Source organism: Blastomyces gilchristii (assembly GCF_000003855.2).
Source record: "Blastomyces gilchristii SLH14081 genomic scaffold supercont1.6, whole genome shotgun sequence".
In the NCBI taxonomy this organism is placed as follows: Eukaryota; Fungi; Ascomycota; class Eurotiomycetes; order Onygenales; family Ajellomycetaceae; genus Blastomyces; species Blastomyces gilchristii.
In genome coordinates this window covers 123631-140581 of record NW_003101677.1, presented here as the reverse complement: position 1 = coordinate 140581, position 16951 = coordinate 123631, and the positions used below count along the sequence as shown (strand labels likewise).

Sequence of the window (16951 nt, the reverse complement as noted above, 5' to 3'; positions counted from 1 at the left end):
AAGTTTTTACATATAGTGTCGTCTGAGCATATTAAAATGTTTCTCAATTGTGTCTCGGACGGCCCGGGACGTATTGAGAAATCAAATCTTTTGCATATTCATTTCTTTTTGCCTTGCTACTATGTTAGATGTATTCCAATTTCCATGGCAATCCGCGAAATCTCATCGAGCCCTTGCGGTGGTGGTGCACTTAAGCTCACCTCTTCTCCCTTGTCAAGTTAGAAGCGAGAGGACGGATTGTGAGAATGACAGAAATGGTTTTCTAAAAGGGTTTTCTTTCTTTCTTTTCTTTTTTCTTTGTTTTTTTCCTTTTTTCTTTTTTTTTTTTTTTTTCCTTTTTTCCTTTTTTCTTTCTTTCTTTTCTTTTCTTTTCTTTTATTTTTTTTGCTGTTACAGAAGTAGAAATTCATATAAAGCAGTGAGCGCCTTGGCAAAGGAGATGCATGTATATTCAGAAAAGGAACAGTGTAAGAGACAAGTACAACTAACGAAGATAAATATGGAAAGAAAACATTATGCCCTGGGCCGCATCAGAAGGACGAGAACTTCTGGTCAAAACACTAAAACCTAATGTTCTTCAATTTTCTAGGAACTATTATAGGGTGCAATCATCCCACGTCACGGTCTTCCCTTCAGCAGTAGCCTGCAACGGTCTGCTACACTCTGAAAAAGCATCTTTAACAGCATCAAAAGCAGTTATATCAGTTATATCTCTCAGAGAGGTATCAGAGCCAGCTTTAAGAAGCAGCTGAATAACTTCAGAGTACCCATAATCAGCGTAGTCTCGACTCCGAGACAGTCCCTGGTAATTTGGATCAAACCAGCATGAAGCAATATCACAACCAATTCCTTCACCAGCTGTCGGTCAGCGAAGACAACTGCTCGCTTGATAGCGGCAGAACAGTTTGCTTTAAAGGAAGGGGCACTGAGACACGTTTGAATGAGTCTGTGTGTGTTAGATTCTCCAATCGCAAACCCAGATTGCGGGCGTATTGCTTGCGAAAACATTATTGCAAGAACACTGCCAAAATAGCCAAAATATCCATGTTTCTCTAGAATCAATCATTCGAATAACATTTATATCATTCTATTATCACCAAATACACATCTTTCTTACCTTGATCATCAAATCCAAACCCCCACTAGAGACAATTGCTGCTTTTCAGTAACATTTTGCACACTGGGCTTAGAGACCTACACTGCATAGTGATCTTGAGCACTTGTACTGTACAATCAAATCAATTTAGTACAAGACGCCGTGTGTCTTCATCTTGTTCGTTTCCAGAGGTATTCTCCCCTGCTAAATTGATACGGGAGTTGGGCGGCGGTGAGGATATAGAACGAACTTCAGTATGACATCAACAGATGAATAAATACACGTAACCGGGCCAAGCGCCCTCACTACCTCCCATCACTTACTAGGCTATTCCATATTTAAAGCAGCGGGGATGTCTTTATCAAAGTTGGGTGTGACTGCGGAATTCCCCACCATGCCGCTAGGACAGTTTTCATTGACGAGAAAGGTAGGCCGCCGTAAGAAGATACCACCTGTAAGATCGATAGCTGCATATTAATAGAAATGTAATCTCCTGTAACGTGTTTAATTCATCTGGAATGGCTCTAGTCTGCGCAGGCTTGGAAGTTCAGAGGCTAACAGATGCACGAATGTAGAGGTGTACTATGTGGAGAGATCGTAAAAGCTCACTGGATGGCCTACAAACGCGGAGGAAAAGGTGGAGGTGGGATAGCCATATATCGTCTATATAACTGTATGCTCCAAAATGGAATGAAGTTTCCGTGTCATGACAGCGAGGCAGGCCGACGACCACTTTCTTTGGCTTGGCCTTGGTCACAAATGAGCGGGGGAGGCTGGATAAATAGGAGCTTGGAGCAAAAGGCTTAAAAGCCAGAAACTGAGATCAGGGGATGCAATGGGAAAATGTGGAGATCAAAGGCAAAAAACCGAAAAAAGAAAAGAGCAAAAAAAGAGGGAAAAAAATTAAAGGAACTATGATATAATCACACAAATTAAATGGAGAGGTATTAATAGAATAAAAAGACAAGAAAAAATGTTGCAAAGGCTGAGCGCACCGAAGCGGTGTAGATTTTATATGAGCTTTTATACAAGATCTCTCCTCACAAACTCTGCAAGAAGCGTCTTACCCAACGCAGCCGGACTACGCTCCACAATCACGCCGGCAGCCTCAAGTGCAGATATCTTGGAGTCCGCGCCACCTTTGCCCCCACTTACGATGGCACCAGCATGTCCCATCCGTCGTCCAGGGGGCGCACTGATGCCAGCAATAAAACCAACAGCAGGCTTATTCCCTACATTCTCTTGCTTGAAGAACTCTGCCGCCTCTTCTTCGGCGCTGCCTCCGATCTCGCCGATCATGATGATACCGTCCGTTTCATCGTCCTTGAGGAAGACTTTGAGGCAGTCGATGAAGTTAGTGCCGGAGAAGGGATCACCGCCGATTCCAACGACGAGGGACTGGCCGAGACCCGCTTGCGTGGTCTGGTTGACGGCTTCGTAGGTCAGAGTGCCGGAGCGGGAGACGATACCGATGCGTCCGCGTTTGTGGATGAAGCCTGGCATGATGCCGATTTTGCATTGGCCCTAAGTTGCCATGTTAGCGAATATAAGGATTTTTGGTATTTTCATTTTAACCCTATATTTGAACTAGTTAGATGAAAAGGGTGGAGTTCACATACTGGGGCGATTATGCCAGGGCAATTCGGACCAACCAATCTGGTCTTGTTTTGCGTTTTTAGGATATCGGTGATGCGGACCATGTCTGTAGTAACGGCACTTAGAGATTTCCCACAACCAAAAATGAGTTATCTGGATACATACCATGCTGTGGAATACCCTCTGTGATGCTAAGAGATTTGTTTGTTAGGTACTTTTATTATATCATATATCACCCGTGGGGTGCGGTATGGGGGACGAACCAGACAACGAGAGGAACTTCGGATTCAATTGCTTCTTCGATACTTTTTGCAGCTACTGGGGGACTAAAAACGAAAGGTTAGCCATCCGAATTTCAATAAGACATAGCATAGTAGAGGAATTCGGCCAAAATGAGCAGGGATGGGTTAGGGCGGATTGCATACGGGACAAAGATGGCGGATGCAGTTGCGCCAGTTTCCTTCACAGCATCCCTCACCGTGGCGAACACTGGCTTTCCAAGATGCGTCTCTCCGGCCTTTTTGGGATTTGTTCCGCCAACGATATTGGTTCCTAGGAAATATCAGACCGGGATGCTCTAGCCATAACTTATAATGGTTGGGATGCTTGGGTACGGTACCATATTCAATGGCTTGTTGGGCGTGGAATCTATCAACAGGGTAACATTAGTTCACACTCTATGACGGGAAACCGAGTCAATTGTACTCACGTTCCCTGCTTTCCAGTAAATCCTTGGTAGATGACTTTCGTATCGCTATTGATCCGTAGGTTGTCGACTGTGGAAGCATAGCCGGCAGTTGAGGTGATAAGACTACGGCGCTGGCAAAGCACAGTATTCCGCAGCGCAGAAGCGGTTCCACGTCTGAAAACCTGCATAGCGTAGCAATGAAGAACAGAAAAGGAAAAGAGAGAAAGAAGAAAGGGAGTGATAAGGACAAGTTGGGCTGCTGGAGAGGCTGTTAACTATTTATGTTGCTGTGACCCGACGATGTTTTTGATTCTCTCCGGCTTGGACCTTGCTCCACGCTAGTGGGTGCAAGATGCGAGGACAGCAAAAACTAAATATGGACTACGCATTTTTGCCCGCATTTTTTGTTTAAATGAGTGACTTCATTTTTTTTGCTTTCTTTATTTACCTCCACCACAACAACCGGATCATAGTTGAGACGCCAGTATTTGGATCTCCTGACATTATAGCAACTGCAGAACCCGGAAAAGAAATACTGCTTCTGATTTAATCACTCTCCACCGCATATCGCCATTATGGCGACAGAGACCATGACTGCGCTGCCGGCCAAGCAGCTGCACAAACCCCAGAAGACGGCAAAGCTGCCCCCCGAAAACGAACGATATATGAGAGCGTGTTCTGACATTGCAAACGCGCTTATCCAAGAATATGAATCCCAGCGAGACTCCACGAAACCCAAGAAGGATGTCAACCTGAATAAGCTGCGGGGTCAGATATCGAAGAAGCATCGACTGAGTACCCAGCCTCCACTGACAGCCATTATCTCTGCTGTCCCAGAGCATTATAAGAAATACATTCTCCCAAAGTTGATTGCCAAACCGATAAGTATGTGTGATTGGGATAATGTCACTCTATTGCCTTCACACATGCGCTAATAGAAATTGCCTAGGAACATCGTCCGGAATCGCCGTCGTGGCCGTAATGTGCAAGCCACATCGATGTCCTCATATCGCCTATACCGGAAACATCTGCGTCTACTGCCCTGGTGGCCCTGACTCCGATTTTGAATATTCTACGCAATCCTATACCGGATATGAACCAACGTCTATGCGTGCTATTAGAGCTCGATATGACCCCTTCGAGCAAGCGCGGGGTAGAGTCGAACAAATCAAATCACTAGGACACAGTGTGGATAAAGTGGAATACATCATCATGGGGGGGACTTTTATGTCGCTTCCGGAGGATTATAGGGATGGGTTTATATCACAACTACACAATGCGCTTAGCGGCTACCAGACCAAAAATGTAGACGAGGCCGTCCAGGCTGGGGAAATGAGTAATATAAAATGTGTCGGAATCACCATCGAGACACGGCCAGACTACTGTCTCGATACGCACCTGAGTAGCATGCTCCGATATGGCTGCACACGGCTCGAGATCGGCGTACAGAGTCTTTACGAAGACGTCGCCCGTGACACCAACAGAGGCCACACCGTGAAAGCCGTAGCCGAAACATTCAGGCTTTCTAAAGATGCCGGCTTCAAGGTCGTTAGCCACATGATGCCTGACCTCCCTAATGTCGGCATGGAGCGCGACCTCGACCAGTTCCGCGAATACTTCGAGAACCCAGATTTCCGAACTGACGGGTTGAAGATCTATCCCACACTCGTAATCCGCGGTACAGGTTTGTACGAACTCTGGCGCACAGGCCGCTACAAGAACTATACACCAAACGCGCTCATCGACATCGTTGCCCGTATCCTAGCCCTCGTCCCGCCCTGGACCAGAATCTACCGCGTTCAGCGTGACATTCCCATGCCCCTCGTCACCGCGGGCGTGGAAAACGGCAATCTGCGCGAACTCGCGCTGAGCCGCATGAAAGATTTTGGAACAACATGTCGCGACGTGCGCACGCGCGAGGTGGGCATCAACGAGGTGAAGAACAAAATCCGCCCGTCGCAGGTTGAGCTTGTGCGGCGCGATTACACGGCTAATGGCGGGTGGGAAACGTTCTTGGCATACGAGGACCCCAAGCAGGATATCCTCATTGGCCTTTTGCGGCTGCGCAAGTGTAGTAAGACGCATACCTTCCGGCCGGAGCTAACGGGCCAGCAGACCAGCCTTGTGCGTGAGTTGCATGTGTATGGTTCCGCAGTGCCGCTTCATGGTCGGGACCCACGCAAGTTCCAGCATAGGGGGTTCGGCACGCTGTTGATGGAGGAGGCGGAAAAGATTGCTAGGGAGGAGCATGGGAGTAGGAAGATTAGTGTTATTTCCGGTGTTGGTGTTCGGAGTTATTATGCCAGACTTGGATATTGGCTTGATGGGCCGTATATGAGCAAGATGCTGGATCCAGTGAAGCGGGATGGTTTCGACGAGGAGTGCTAAAATGGAGGGATGAAAAAAAAAGGGGAAAAAAAAAAACGAAGACTACCGGTTTGCAATGTTCAAGAGTCGTTGTTTTTCTCTTATCTACCCTCCTCGTATGTATTCGAGTTTCTTTGCACCTTAACATTTCAGGACATTTCATGACGGCGTTTTCCCTAGTCTGAAGGCTCCTTAGCAACGGTTGGTACTGGTTATCGAATTGGCGTTTAAGGAAATTAAAAGGGACAGTGATGCAGCTTACGCCTTCTTCCTATAAACTTGGATTCATTCTATTGCATCTCATTATTCTCATAAGGTATACATGCTAGGGCAGTGGACGATGAATGGGCCAACATATCAAAGGACACGTTTATCCCCTTTCAGCAGCTGGCCAAGCAAACCTGGAAACAATCCGCAATAAATAAACAACAGTATATGTGATATGAGAAAAGTCTGAGTGCCACTGATAGATACAGATGCAAATTCCCAAATGAAGAGTATTTCTATTCTGAAATCGGACAGTGAGACCAGAGTGGTGAGGAGTCGCGAAGGGAGCAATTAAATAGCCACAAAACCGACTTTGAAGTTCTATTGCAAGTACACATTTACTCCATGATGATTAATACACCAAAAATCAAGCAACAGTAAAGATTTACAACATACACAAAACGCCGTTCACAATGGAAAATAAGAAAACAAGGCCCACATGGATAGAAGCGGAGATACGGTGATAGGGTTAGTTGATCGGACATATATAACGTGGGTGCCCGGTAGCCAGAGGCCATAGACCGTAGACACTACCCTGCTTCCGGGATTCTTTCCGCGTTCAGAGCGTAGTCATTCTAGATGTCACGATATGTCATTCAGTAGTTCTCCTATATTCCCGTTTTTGGTGCGTTAACAGATGAGTAGCATGGCACGGCGAGGGTGACAGCTGCTCAGAAAGTAGAACCGATAGGCTTAGATTTCAGTAGGGGATATTCGACAACCGTGCGTACTCCGATGGCACAGTTATCACCAATAAATCCCCCGAAGCCCTATCTATACCCATCGCCCATCCCGGCCAATCAGGCAATATATTATGTCCAAATAATCGAAGGCAACAAGGAAAAGGAAAAAGCCACCCCCAGCAAAATCTATCTCGATCTTCGACGCCGTTACTTTATAGAGAGTAGATGCTGTTTATTAGGTGTAAATTAATGTAAATAACGAAAGGCGCATTTACCTAGTTCAACGAAATTGCCCCTCTTCGACTCGATCGGACGTGTAGGAACGCTTGTATGCCGCAAAATACGATGAAGAACTAAGTAAAAAAAGAGAGTAAATCGGAGTTAATAAATAGGGTAGTGCTACGAAATTGGTGCGCTAGGTATGATTTCCGCGCAAAAGGGCTCGCTGGAAGGAAATGTGGATTACATACTGCGTACACAACAACAGCTGTGAATATCGACGCTGCAACAGCAGTCCCGTCCTCGGGGTCTTTCGTGGAACCAGTTATGGAATGGTGATTGCTCTGTAAACAGGTTGATCGGTTATTCGTCAGTTATATTCCAAAAACCTCTGAGCTTTGCTGTCATCATGGGCAGGATGCTTCAAGGCGGCTGTGTAGAAAGAGTAGCGAGCCTTTGATGTTAAGGCTTCTCCGCCTACACGTTCTGATAGCGTTTAAGTTTCAATATTTGACGTACTTTGAAGAGAGACCCGAGGACTGATAGGATGATGACAGCGAAGATGGAAATGATAAAGCTGTGACGAGAAGTCTCTTGTCAGCCGTGGCTATTCAAGGTCGATATGGGCTTCCTCATCGAGTATGTAGCTAAACTCTTACCAGCTCCAGGCGTTTAACGCCGATACGACGGGCTTCATGCTTCGTAGGGAGATAGATAGATTGGGGGCTCGGGGAGGGGGGGATGGTAGGCAGACAGCAGGCGCGTGGCAAGCTGCTTTTGGAGCTTGTTTGAGGGGCTGCGGCGAGGAGATGAGGGAATCAGGTCCAATAGAGTAACTAGCAGAGGTTTGGTAAAGCGGGAGAGGATAAATGTGAGGTTATCGGGACGGGATCGGATGATGTTGTTGCTGGTGCTTGAAAGTTGATTGTTGCGGGTTGTTGGAAGTTATAGACTGATCCGGGGGTTGGGGCTGGATCGACATCAAGTCCCACTAATTTACTGTTCGGTCAATGAGTCCATGAGATTACAATTATATCTTCCCGTCCGGATGATTATTAAGGCATGGATGTATTAGTTATAATAAGAAATATGTTAATTACAGTATTATGCCTCACTCATTTCAAGGATTCATATTGTCTGAAAGGTTCAACTTCAGATGTATGAAGAGTATGAGAGGAATTTATTTTACAAATGATATTTGAGAACCTGCACTATGAGTGTAGAGACTAATGAAGAATAAGAAACAGTTAATTGATCAAGAACCTGGCTATAAATAATACTAAGCGAGTATTTATATCTCTGCCACATTGTTTCATCAGATGACAAGTAGAGAGAGTCTCATTCAATAGAGAAAGAATTTTGAAATATTCAGATGAATCTTTCAATAGTATATCAACAAAATATAATGTCTGAGACTGCCAACATTACAACATAAATAAGAAAGTCTTCAATGATGATGACAGACATTGATCTGGCTCAATGATTCAGGGCTTCTTTCTCTAGAATATTCAAGTTCTACTCTCTTACCAGCGTACCATCTCTTCATCTGTATCAGAGCTTTCAAAATCTCTTATGAATAGTATTCTTCCTTTGCACCGGATTTGATGAGGAAATCCACAATATGAGGTATCCATCTCCGCCCCATGCTTGATAAGCTGCTCAACCACTTATTTTATGTTCAACCTATCACAGGCAGCAGCAGCAAGAGCGCTGTTGAACATACATCCCTACCCCGATTCCCATATTCACATCCCCCCCAGCATCCAGAAGTAGTTGTACAATTTCTTTGCGACCTGCGAATGCCGCCGCCGCAAGAAGAGTGTCCCACCCTCTTCTTGAACGGATTCATAGCTGCCCCCGACTTGATCAGAAAATCCACCATGTGAATACAGCTCACTAACTTGACACTGCTGTCATGGAAGTATATCGTATTAATTGAATCTGGACTTGCGTATTATCATGCTTCGGAGGTTAATCCCAGTTGGCGAGTAACTACATTGGAAATTCACATCTGCTCCCATACTGAGGAGATGCATGCAAATAGGGATTGACCCAGATGACGCAGCAAGGTACAGCATGTAATGTTGGTGATTACTACACCTACCCTAGTCACGTGCCACCCCAACCTATCCATTTAGTGTAACTCGCGTAGATAGATTACACACACACAACACAACAATGTTATTCTTCAAGAGGTTATGAAGCCCTTCACAAGCAACAAATAACTGCAACAACATGCTAAATTGACATCTCCACACATTATTACAAGCATGCCTAGATGATTTATTGAGTGATTGAACTCATGATTAATCTAAGATTCAGAGAGATACCTGACTTAATAAAAGAATACATGTCTTCAAGACAGAGAAATGAGAAAATATCAGAGTAGTAAACACAAGATCACAGATCACTGTTAATATTAATAATGAATCAGAAGACAGCTTCTGAAGCATTTAAGTTAAATGATATAATTATAAAAGAATGATTTGATAAGTTTAATATATATAAAGACTTAGTTAAAGATATTAGTGAGATATCAGATAATATAGAGAGCTTAAGTAACTGAAACAATAATAGCTCAGTAAGTAAGAAGACTTATATAAGACTAGAAATTACAAGACTTCAGTATAAGATTGAGTGAATGAAGATCAGTAGAAATGATTCTATAGATAATGAGATAGAAGTAGATCTGACAGAATATCTTTAATAGAAAGAGAAGATATCTGTTATAATAAAAGTTCTTAAAGAATTCAGAAGTTAAATAAGACTTATTAAAAGATTAATAGTTCTCACTAAATTTATTAATTACTTAATATAAAGAGAGAAAATTCTTTTAACTGTAGAGTAGTCTGAAATCAATAATATTCTTAAAGATAATAATCTTAATAAGAATATCACTATAAATATATAACATTTCTGAAAAGAATATAATCTTTAATTATATAATTATATATAATCTATAATTACTCTGCAGATCAAGACTCATTTCACTATACTTAAGAAGTTCAAATTATCAGCTTATACTCTATAAATTATTATAGAGAATAACTTTTTCAAGAGATCTACTATACATAGAACTCATTTATTTAAAGAGCTTATTAAAATAATCTTTAAAAGTAAAGAATTTAATAGAGCTTTCATTGAATATTTAATTATTATAAGAACTGATTATATCTGTCTAGAATATAAGATTCTAAATATCATGTTTTTTAACAGACTGCTTATAGAAGTTAACAGAGATTAAGTCTTATTTATAAGAAATTGAATAAATCAAATTGATAAAGATAATACTTAACTCTTAGAGAATGATTTTATAAGTCTGTACTATAATATTCTTTTACAGCTCTCTACTGTAAATAAAGCAAATACTGATATATCTAGAAATTCTATCAATAACATGCAAGATAAGAATAAGAAAGACAAGAATAAAGAGAAAGATAATAATAAGAATAAGAATACTGAATTCAAACCTGAATATAGAAATAATGATATAAGAATCTACTATTACTATTAAAAGATTAATTATATTCAGACTGACTGTTAAAAGAAATACTCTGAGAAATATTCTTTAAATTTGAATTTCAACATCAATAGAAATAAGAATAAAGATAAGAATACAGAGAATACAGATACTGCTTCTGTTTATAATATTATAAAGCAAGTATTTTACATTAAAGAAAAGGCCTATATAAGTGATCAGACAGAAAAAAATACCTGAATTTTAAACTCTGAATCAGGTATTTATATCATATCTCACAGAGATCTTATTATAACAAAACCTTAGAAGATGAAAGTAATGTTGAAAATAATAGATAGAACAGTGATCTCTGCTATAGCTATAGAAAATACAAAGATTTCAGTGAAAGAAGCAGATATGCTGTTAAATAATATTTACTATATTCTGAAGTTAGAAGTGAATCTCATGAGTATAAATAAGCTTATACATCAGAATTATATCTATAAGCAGTTAATATATAAGAATAATTATACTATATTAATTATGTCTTCTGATCACATGTTCTTATTTACAGCAAGATTAAATAAGAATAATATCTATAAGATAAAAAGACTAGTTATATACAGAGACTTAATCTAGTTTACTATACTCAATGATGATTTTAAATCTATAAACATATTACAGATGAAAGATGACATAATATTAATACTATCTGAAAGAAATAATATAAAGATTATAGAACTTATAATAATATAACAATATTAAAAGTTAGAATATCTAAATTCTGCAGATATTGTAAAAATAATAGCAGATTCATATCTAGAAATGAGAATTATTGATTAATAAGCTTTATCATTCTGCAAAGTCTGTGTTTAGATAAAAATAATATATTCAATCTTTATATCTATAATATAAGCTATTAAACTAATAATGAGATTCTTCATTGATCTGATAGAGAATGAAAAAACACTTTTCAACAGAAATAACACTCTCACTAGAGAGAGTGTAAGCTACTGATTAAGTATAATAGATAATATAATCTGTTATAGATGAGTAATTCTTATAATAAGAAAGAGAGAATCTACTGCAAGATTAATAAACTTTATTATAAATATTAAGATAACTATATAATGTTGAGTTGAAACTCTATACTGAAATGATGAAGAAGAGTTTAAAAGTCAAGAACTTAAGATCTACTATCAGAGTAAAGAAATAATGTATGAAATAACTATATCTGATATATTATAATTAAATAACTCAGTGAAACATATGAATTGAATAGTTATAGAAAAGATATGAAGTCTACTATTTAATAGTGAATTAAAAAGAGAACTTTGAGATAAAGTAATACAAGCTGTGATTATGATAATCAACACATTCTCAATATTAATAAAGATATTTAAATGTAAGAAAGAAACATCACTTATATCTTTTAAAGTGTGAACTGAGATGTAATCTTCTATTCATTGAATACAGAGATGAGAGTGCAAGGTCTATAAGAAGAATTTGAAAGTATTAAATAAGCTCATAGATAGAACTGACAGCAGAGAATAGCAGCTGATTGAATATCAAGAATTACATTAATATTGTGTGTGAGATTCTGTTGTACATTATCTTAAAATTGCATAAGATATTATATTTAATGAAGCTCTTGACATAGATGCAAATACATCTATAAATACAGTGAGAGAATTCAATGAATTATCTGATAAATTAAACATTCTGAATGTTAGAGAGAAATGATAGCACTGCTTACTATAATATCTAGTAAAGAAAAAGTCAGATGTTTTGAAGATAATTATAAATGAAAACTTAGAGAATGTAATTAATTCAATCTATCTTCTAAATAATAAGACACAGTTTGTTATGAATGAAGAGTCTGAAGACTCTGTTAATAAGAATGATTCTATTCTAAGTATTCTGACAGACTGATTAACTACACTGACAGAAGTCAAGAGAAGCTCAGACTGAGACTATTAACATAAGATAATAAAAAAGAAGATTAAGATATTTGAATAGAAGAAGATATATATTATTATTAAGAAGATCTCAGAAATGAATATTCTTATAGATAAATGAGTATATAATTAAAAATTTAATAATAAGAGAGAAATTATTCACTTTAAAGCTCACTGAGTGATTAGAGAGTTCTTACAATAGCAGAGTATCTATTATACAAGATTATATACTGCAGTGATATCAGAGTCTATATTACACAGTCTATTCACTATATCAACTGTCAAAGAATGAAAGATCAAATCAATTAACTATGTATTCATATTTTTAAATGATATACTATTACAGAATGTGATGATCTATATATAACTACTCACAGATATTAAGCACAGCAGAGAGAGCTTGATGAGACTACTCTATCAGAGTCTATATAAAATGAAGCAAGCTGTGAGAGTATAATATTTTCTAATAACAGAACATCTTATCACATTGAGATTCAAGATATTATCTTATAACAGCAGATTTCTATATTACTCTGTTCATAAGATCTATCTGATATTGCATGTTAATGATTGTCAGATGACAGAATCTCAAGAACAGTAATTAGACTGAGTATTGAGAGAGAATGTAAAGAGATTTGAGACAAAGAATATCAAAGAGATCAAGCTATATCTTAAGATGAAGATTAAATATCAGAGAAATGATGATCTAGCAATTACATAGAGCTGTTATATTGAGAAGATTCTTGAAGATTTTAGTATGAATAAGATAAATCCAGCTGATACTCTGATAATAGCTGATATACAACTGAAATTCTCATCTGATGAGAGAGAAGAATTGAATGATGACTTTACAGCTATAAGATATCATCAAGAATTGAGATCATTGCAATATTTAGTCTTAAGCAGCCGGTCAGACCTGGCATTTACAGTCAACTATCTCTCACATTTTAACTCATGTTTATACAAGGCATGTTGAGCAGCATTGAAGCATGTTCTACATTATGTCAAGAAGATGAAAAACCATGACATATTGTATAAGAAGAAGATAGAAGATGGTCTGAGTTCTGTGATATACTATGATTCAGACTGAGCAAGAGCAGATCTTCAATACAAATCAACTATCAGCTATGTTATATTGATTAACAGGTCATCAATCTCATAACAGTTACAGAGACAGACATCTATTACTAAATTAATCACAGAAGCTGAATATATTAGAGCTAGTAAGACAGCTTGTGAGATAATCTGATTGAATGATATGTTATATAACACTGAGTTGATAAATGATGAAAAAGTGAAAATATACTCACATCTATAAGTTGATAATAAGAGAGCAATTGATCTAGCAAAGAAGAAATTCTTAACATGAAGATTACATCACATTGAGATTAGATATCATATTCTTCACAATTTGATTGAAAAAGAAGAAATTATGATGAAATATATTGATTCTACAGTGAATATAGCTGATGAGCTTATCAAGTCACTGATGAAGCCTGCATTTGAAGATTTTATCAAAAGAATTGATTTAAAAGAGATTAGAAAGAAATGATTGAATGATAATAATAATACAGCAAATCAATAAATTTTACATATATTTCTTGATTTTTACAGTTATTGCTGTACAGATGTCTTTTCTAATGAGAAAATCAGAGTCTGATTCATATAATTAATTATTATTGTATTTTTGAAAGATTTGAGAATGAGAGAGGCCTCAGGTGGCAGCTTATTATAGGCTATGATATAGTAAGAGAGAGTATTGATAATTACTACACTTACTCTAGTCATGTGTCACTCCAACCTATTCATTTAGTGTAACTCGCGTAGATAGATTATACATATACAACACAACAACATTATTCTTCAAGATGTAAGACCTAGGGCTTAGAGCATGCTTACGTACACATCATGTAACTCACAGAAGCTGCAGCATCTTATACTCATTCTCTGCTTCTCTACTATCTAACCGTGCCATGCTTACTCACTCTCTGTAGTGAGTGCATCACAGTGTACAGAAAATCACACTGTATAGAAAATATTTTCAATATCTTCATTCTTCATCTTTAAATAATTATTATTAATTATAATCATGTCTAAATCTTCTAATTATACTGAGAAGCAGTTATAAAGAGCTGTTAACATATATAAAAGTAATTTAAAATTAAAAATCATATCTCTGTTATAAGAATTCAAAGTCTTATATATTATCTTATATAAGAGAATCAATGAGAAGAAATTAAGAACTATAAGAGTTTCACTGAATTGAGTATTGAATAACAGTCAGAAAGAGATAATTAAGATATAAATTCATCAGTTAAATATTAATTTTTACTCACTTATTATTAAGTATATCTGTAAGAAATCTCACTTCTTACAGATTCTTTACCTCTAATTCTATCTTTTATATAATTAATAGAGTTAGCAGCTCTTGACTATATATAACTATATAGACTGAAGTTTATAAATACTATTTATAACTTAGCTTGAATACTATTATACTTTTAACTTCTATATTTTATCTTTCTACTGTGAATACTTCTAGTAGTTAATAGTATATATTATATTAAGCTGCAAATATCTGAATAATTATCTATGAGTACTTATTCTTACATTTTAAACTTAGTCAGTCAGTAACTGTTTATTATAACTGAAAGAACTAGAAACTTATATACTTTAATCTCTGTGAATTCTACTATTAACACTTAGAAGTAGTTATCTGAATTATGAATAATTCTTATAAAAGAAGTCTCAGAGAACTTATTAATTACTTACAGAATATTATTCTCTATATCTGTGATAGAGAAACTCTTCAAACTTATAAATAAATCAATTTCAGTGAAGAATATTCTTAAGCATCTCTTACAGAATTAAGCTATTTTTTTATAAGAAATACTTACTATCTATAAACATTCTTAAATCAGATCTCTAGACATAATCTTCAGAGATACTTATAAACTGAAAAGAAACTTTCTTAAGTTATAATTATTTAAGATTACTTACTGAATTATAATCTATAAAAGCTTTTATAAGTTTGTATTTGAAATTGACACATAAGCTCAGCTGTGTGATATAAAAGATAAAGAAGCTGTTATTTATATAATAACAGATCTTTACTATACTGAAGTCAAGAACTGATTAAATTATTTAGAAAATGAATATAAGAGATCTTACTGATCTATTCTCAAGATCTATTTAGAGAATAAGTTAAGAGACTTTATAAGTTAAACAGAGAATATCTGAGTTATAATTATTAATATTAGAAAAAGAGATAAGAAATCTGATAAAGACTACTTACAGTACTTTATAAAATTATAATATAAATTAAGATCTGTGAAAACAGAGTTCTGAAACAAGATCTGAATAATAATATTTATAAAGAAACTGAATAAAAATATATAGAATAAGCTTATTAAGTAAGACTTTAAGTTCTTAACTCTGAAGAAATTAATAACTCTTATTCACTGTTTATAAATTACTGTAAGAGTTATAGATCTGTGAAGAGTAAATCATTGACTGATTTTATAAGAGTTAGAATAATAGAGAACAGATTTATCAGAGAAAGATAATAAGATATAGAGAGATTTATATCTGACTGCTGAGTAGAGAGAGAGAGCTTTATAAGCTTCTGTAAACAGAGTGTATAATAGAGAGATTAAGAAAAAGAGTCTCTACTTTATCTGTTCTAAATCAGAATATCTCTATACAAACTGTTCAGATAAATCTAAATAAGAATTTAAGAAGTTATAAACAGAGTCAGCAACAGTCTTCTTAAGAGTCTTGAAGTTAATATCTGAATTTGTTACTTCTCTGATGAAAATACTTACTTATAAGAAGAGACTACACTGCAGTACTACTGTCTCACAAGTATAAAAAGTATTAATGAACTCAGAATCTCAGGTCACTATAGTGTCTCTAAAGCTCACAGAGTAAATAAGCTGAATGATGAAAACTGAGAATCTGCTCTTATAATAAGCAGAGTATGAGAACTCAGATCTGAGAGCTGAGAGACTTATAAGAGTTATTTTTGAATTATAAGATCTCTTCAGAATCTGAAGAAAATTTATGAAAACTATGATTATTATAAATATCACAGATAATATATACTTAGAACTTGTATAACTTCAAAGACATAATCTATACATAGCTGTTTATAAGTTAGGTTTATACATCTGATCAGTGTTGATAAACTCACTTATAAAGATAGAATCAGTTAATGCTGTAGAGTTGATTAGAGAAGATAAGCTTATCTATATAATAACTTTATAAATGTCTGAGAACTTTGCAGTTATAAAAACTGAGCTTCAGATATCAGAGAAATACTGAGATCTCACAGAGATATTCAGCTCAGTAAAGACAGCTGAGCTCTCTTCTCACTGTGAGAAGAATCTAATAATAGATTTAATAAAAGAGTAGAAACTCTTCTGAAGATTAATCTATAAGCTCTCTCATTATAAGACAGAGATCTTACAGGCCTATATAAAGAAGAATTTAAAGAATGACTTTATCTAATCTTTACAGACCTCTGTGAGAGCCTCTGTGATATTTATGAAGAAGAAGAATAAAGATCTCAGATTATATATAGATTACTGTAATCTGAACTTTAAGATAATAAAGAGTTAC

General features: G+C 36.5%; 2 protein-coding genes across 3 annotated transcripts; one reads left to right on the top strand and one right to left on the bottom strand.

Moving 5' to 3' along the window:
- Positions 1–327: 327 nt before the first annotated feature.
- BDBG_03637 lies at positions 328–3822 on the bottom strand. 2 transcript variants are annotated; one of them, XM_031721337.1, is made up of 8 exons: positions 3402–3759; positions 3312–3340; positions 3118–3244; positions 2956–3018; positions 2858–2883; positions 2716–2798; positions 1420–2620; positions 1056–1345 (listed from the first exon to the last, which is right to left on the bottom strand). In XM_031721337.1, exons 1-7 carry the CDS (start codon positions 3566–3568, stop codon positions 2120–2122), a joined length of 996 nt encoding a protein of 331 aa, XP_031577858.1. In that variant the 5' UTR covers positions 3569–3759; the 3' UTR covers positions 1056–1345; positions 1420–2119. The 2 variants fall into 2 exon arrangements, with proteins under 2 accessions (XP_002625578.1, XP_031577858.1); XM_002625532.2 differs by having other exon boundaries at positions 328–2620; positions 3402–3822.
- Positions 3553–6560, top strand: BDBG_03636 (elongator complex protein 3). The gene is made up of 2 exons (XM_002625531.2): positions 3553–4265; positions 4330–6560. Exons 1-2 carry the CDS (start codon positions 3956–3958, stop codon positions 5766–5768), a joined length of 1749 nt encoding a protein of 582 aa, XP_002625577.1. The 5' UTR covers positions 3553–3955; the 3' UTR covers positions 5769–6560.
- The last annotated feature ends 10391 nt before the right edge of the window (positions 6561–16951 follow it).

Bases quoted from the DNA above. Each gene is read 5' to 3' on its own strand.
- BDBG_03637 (XM_002625532.2), bottom strand. From the start codon at position 3,568: ATGCAGGTTTTCAGACGTGGAACCGCTTCTGCGCTGCGGAATACTGTG. The intron at 3,245-3,311 runs GTACCGTACCCA...GATATTTCCTAG, and splicing joins CCAACAAGCCATTGAATATG to GAACCAATATCGTTGGCGGA. The intron at 2,621-2,715 runs GTATGTGAACTC...ATGGCAACTTAG, and splicing joins GCCCTGGCATAATCGCCCCA to GGCCAATGCAAAATCGGCAT.
- BDBG_03636 (XM_002625531.2), top strand. From the start codon at position 3,956: ATGGCGACAGAGACCATGACTGCGCTGCCGGCCAAGCAGCTGCACAAA. The intron at 4,266-4,329 runs GTATGTGTGATT...GAAATTGCCTAG, and splicing joins GTTGATTGCCAAACCGATAA to GAACATCGTCCGGAATCGCC.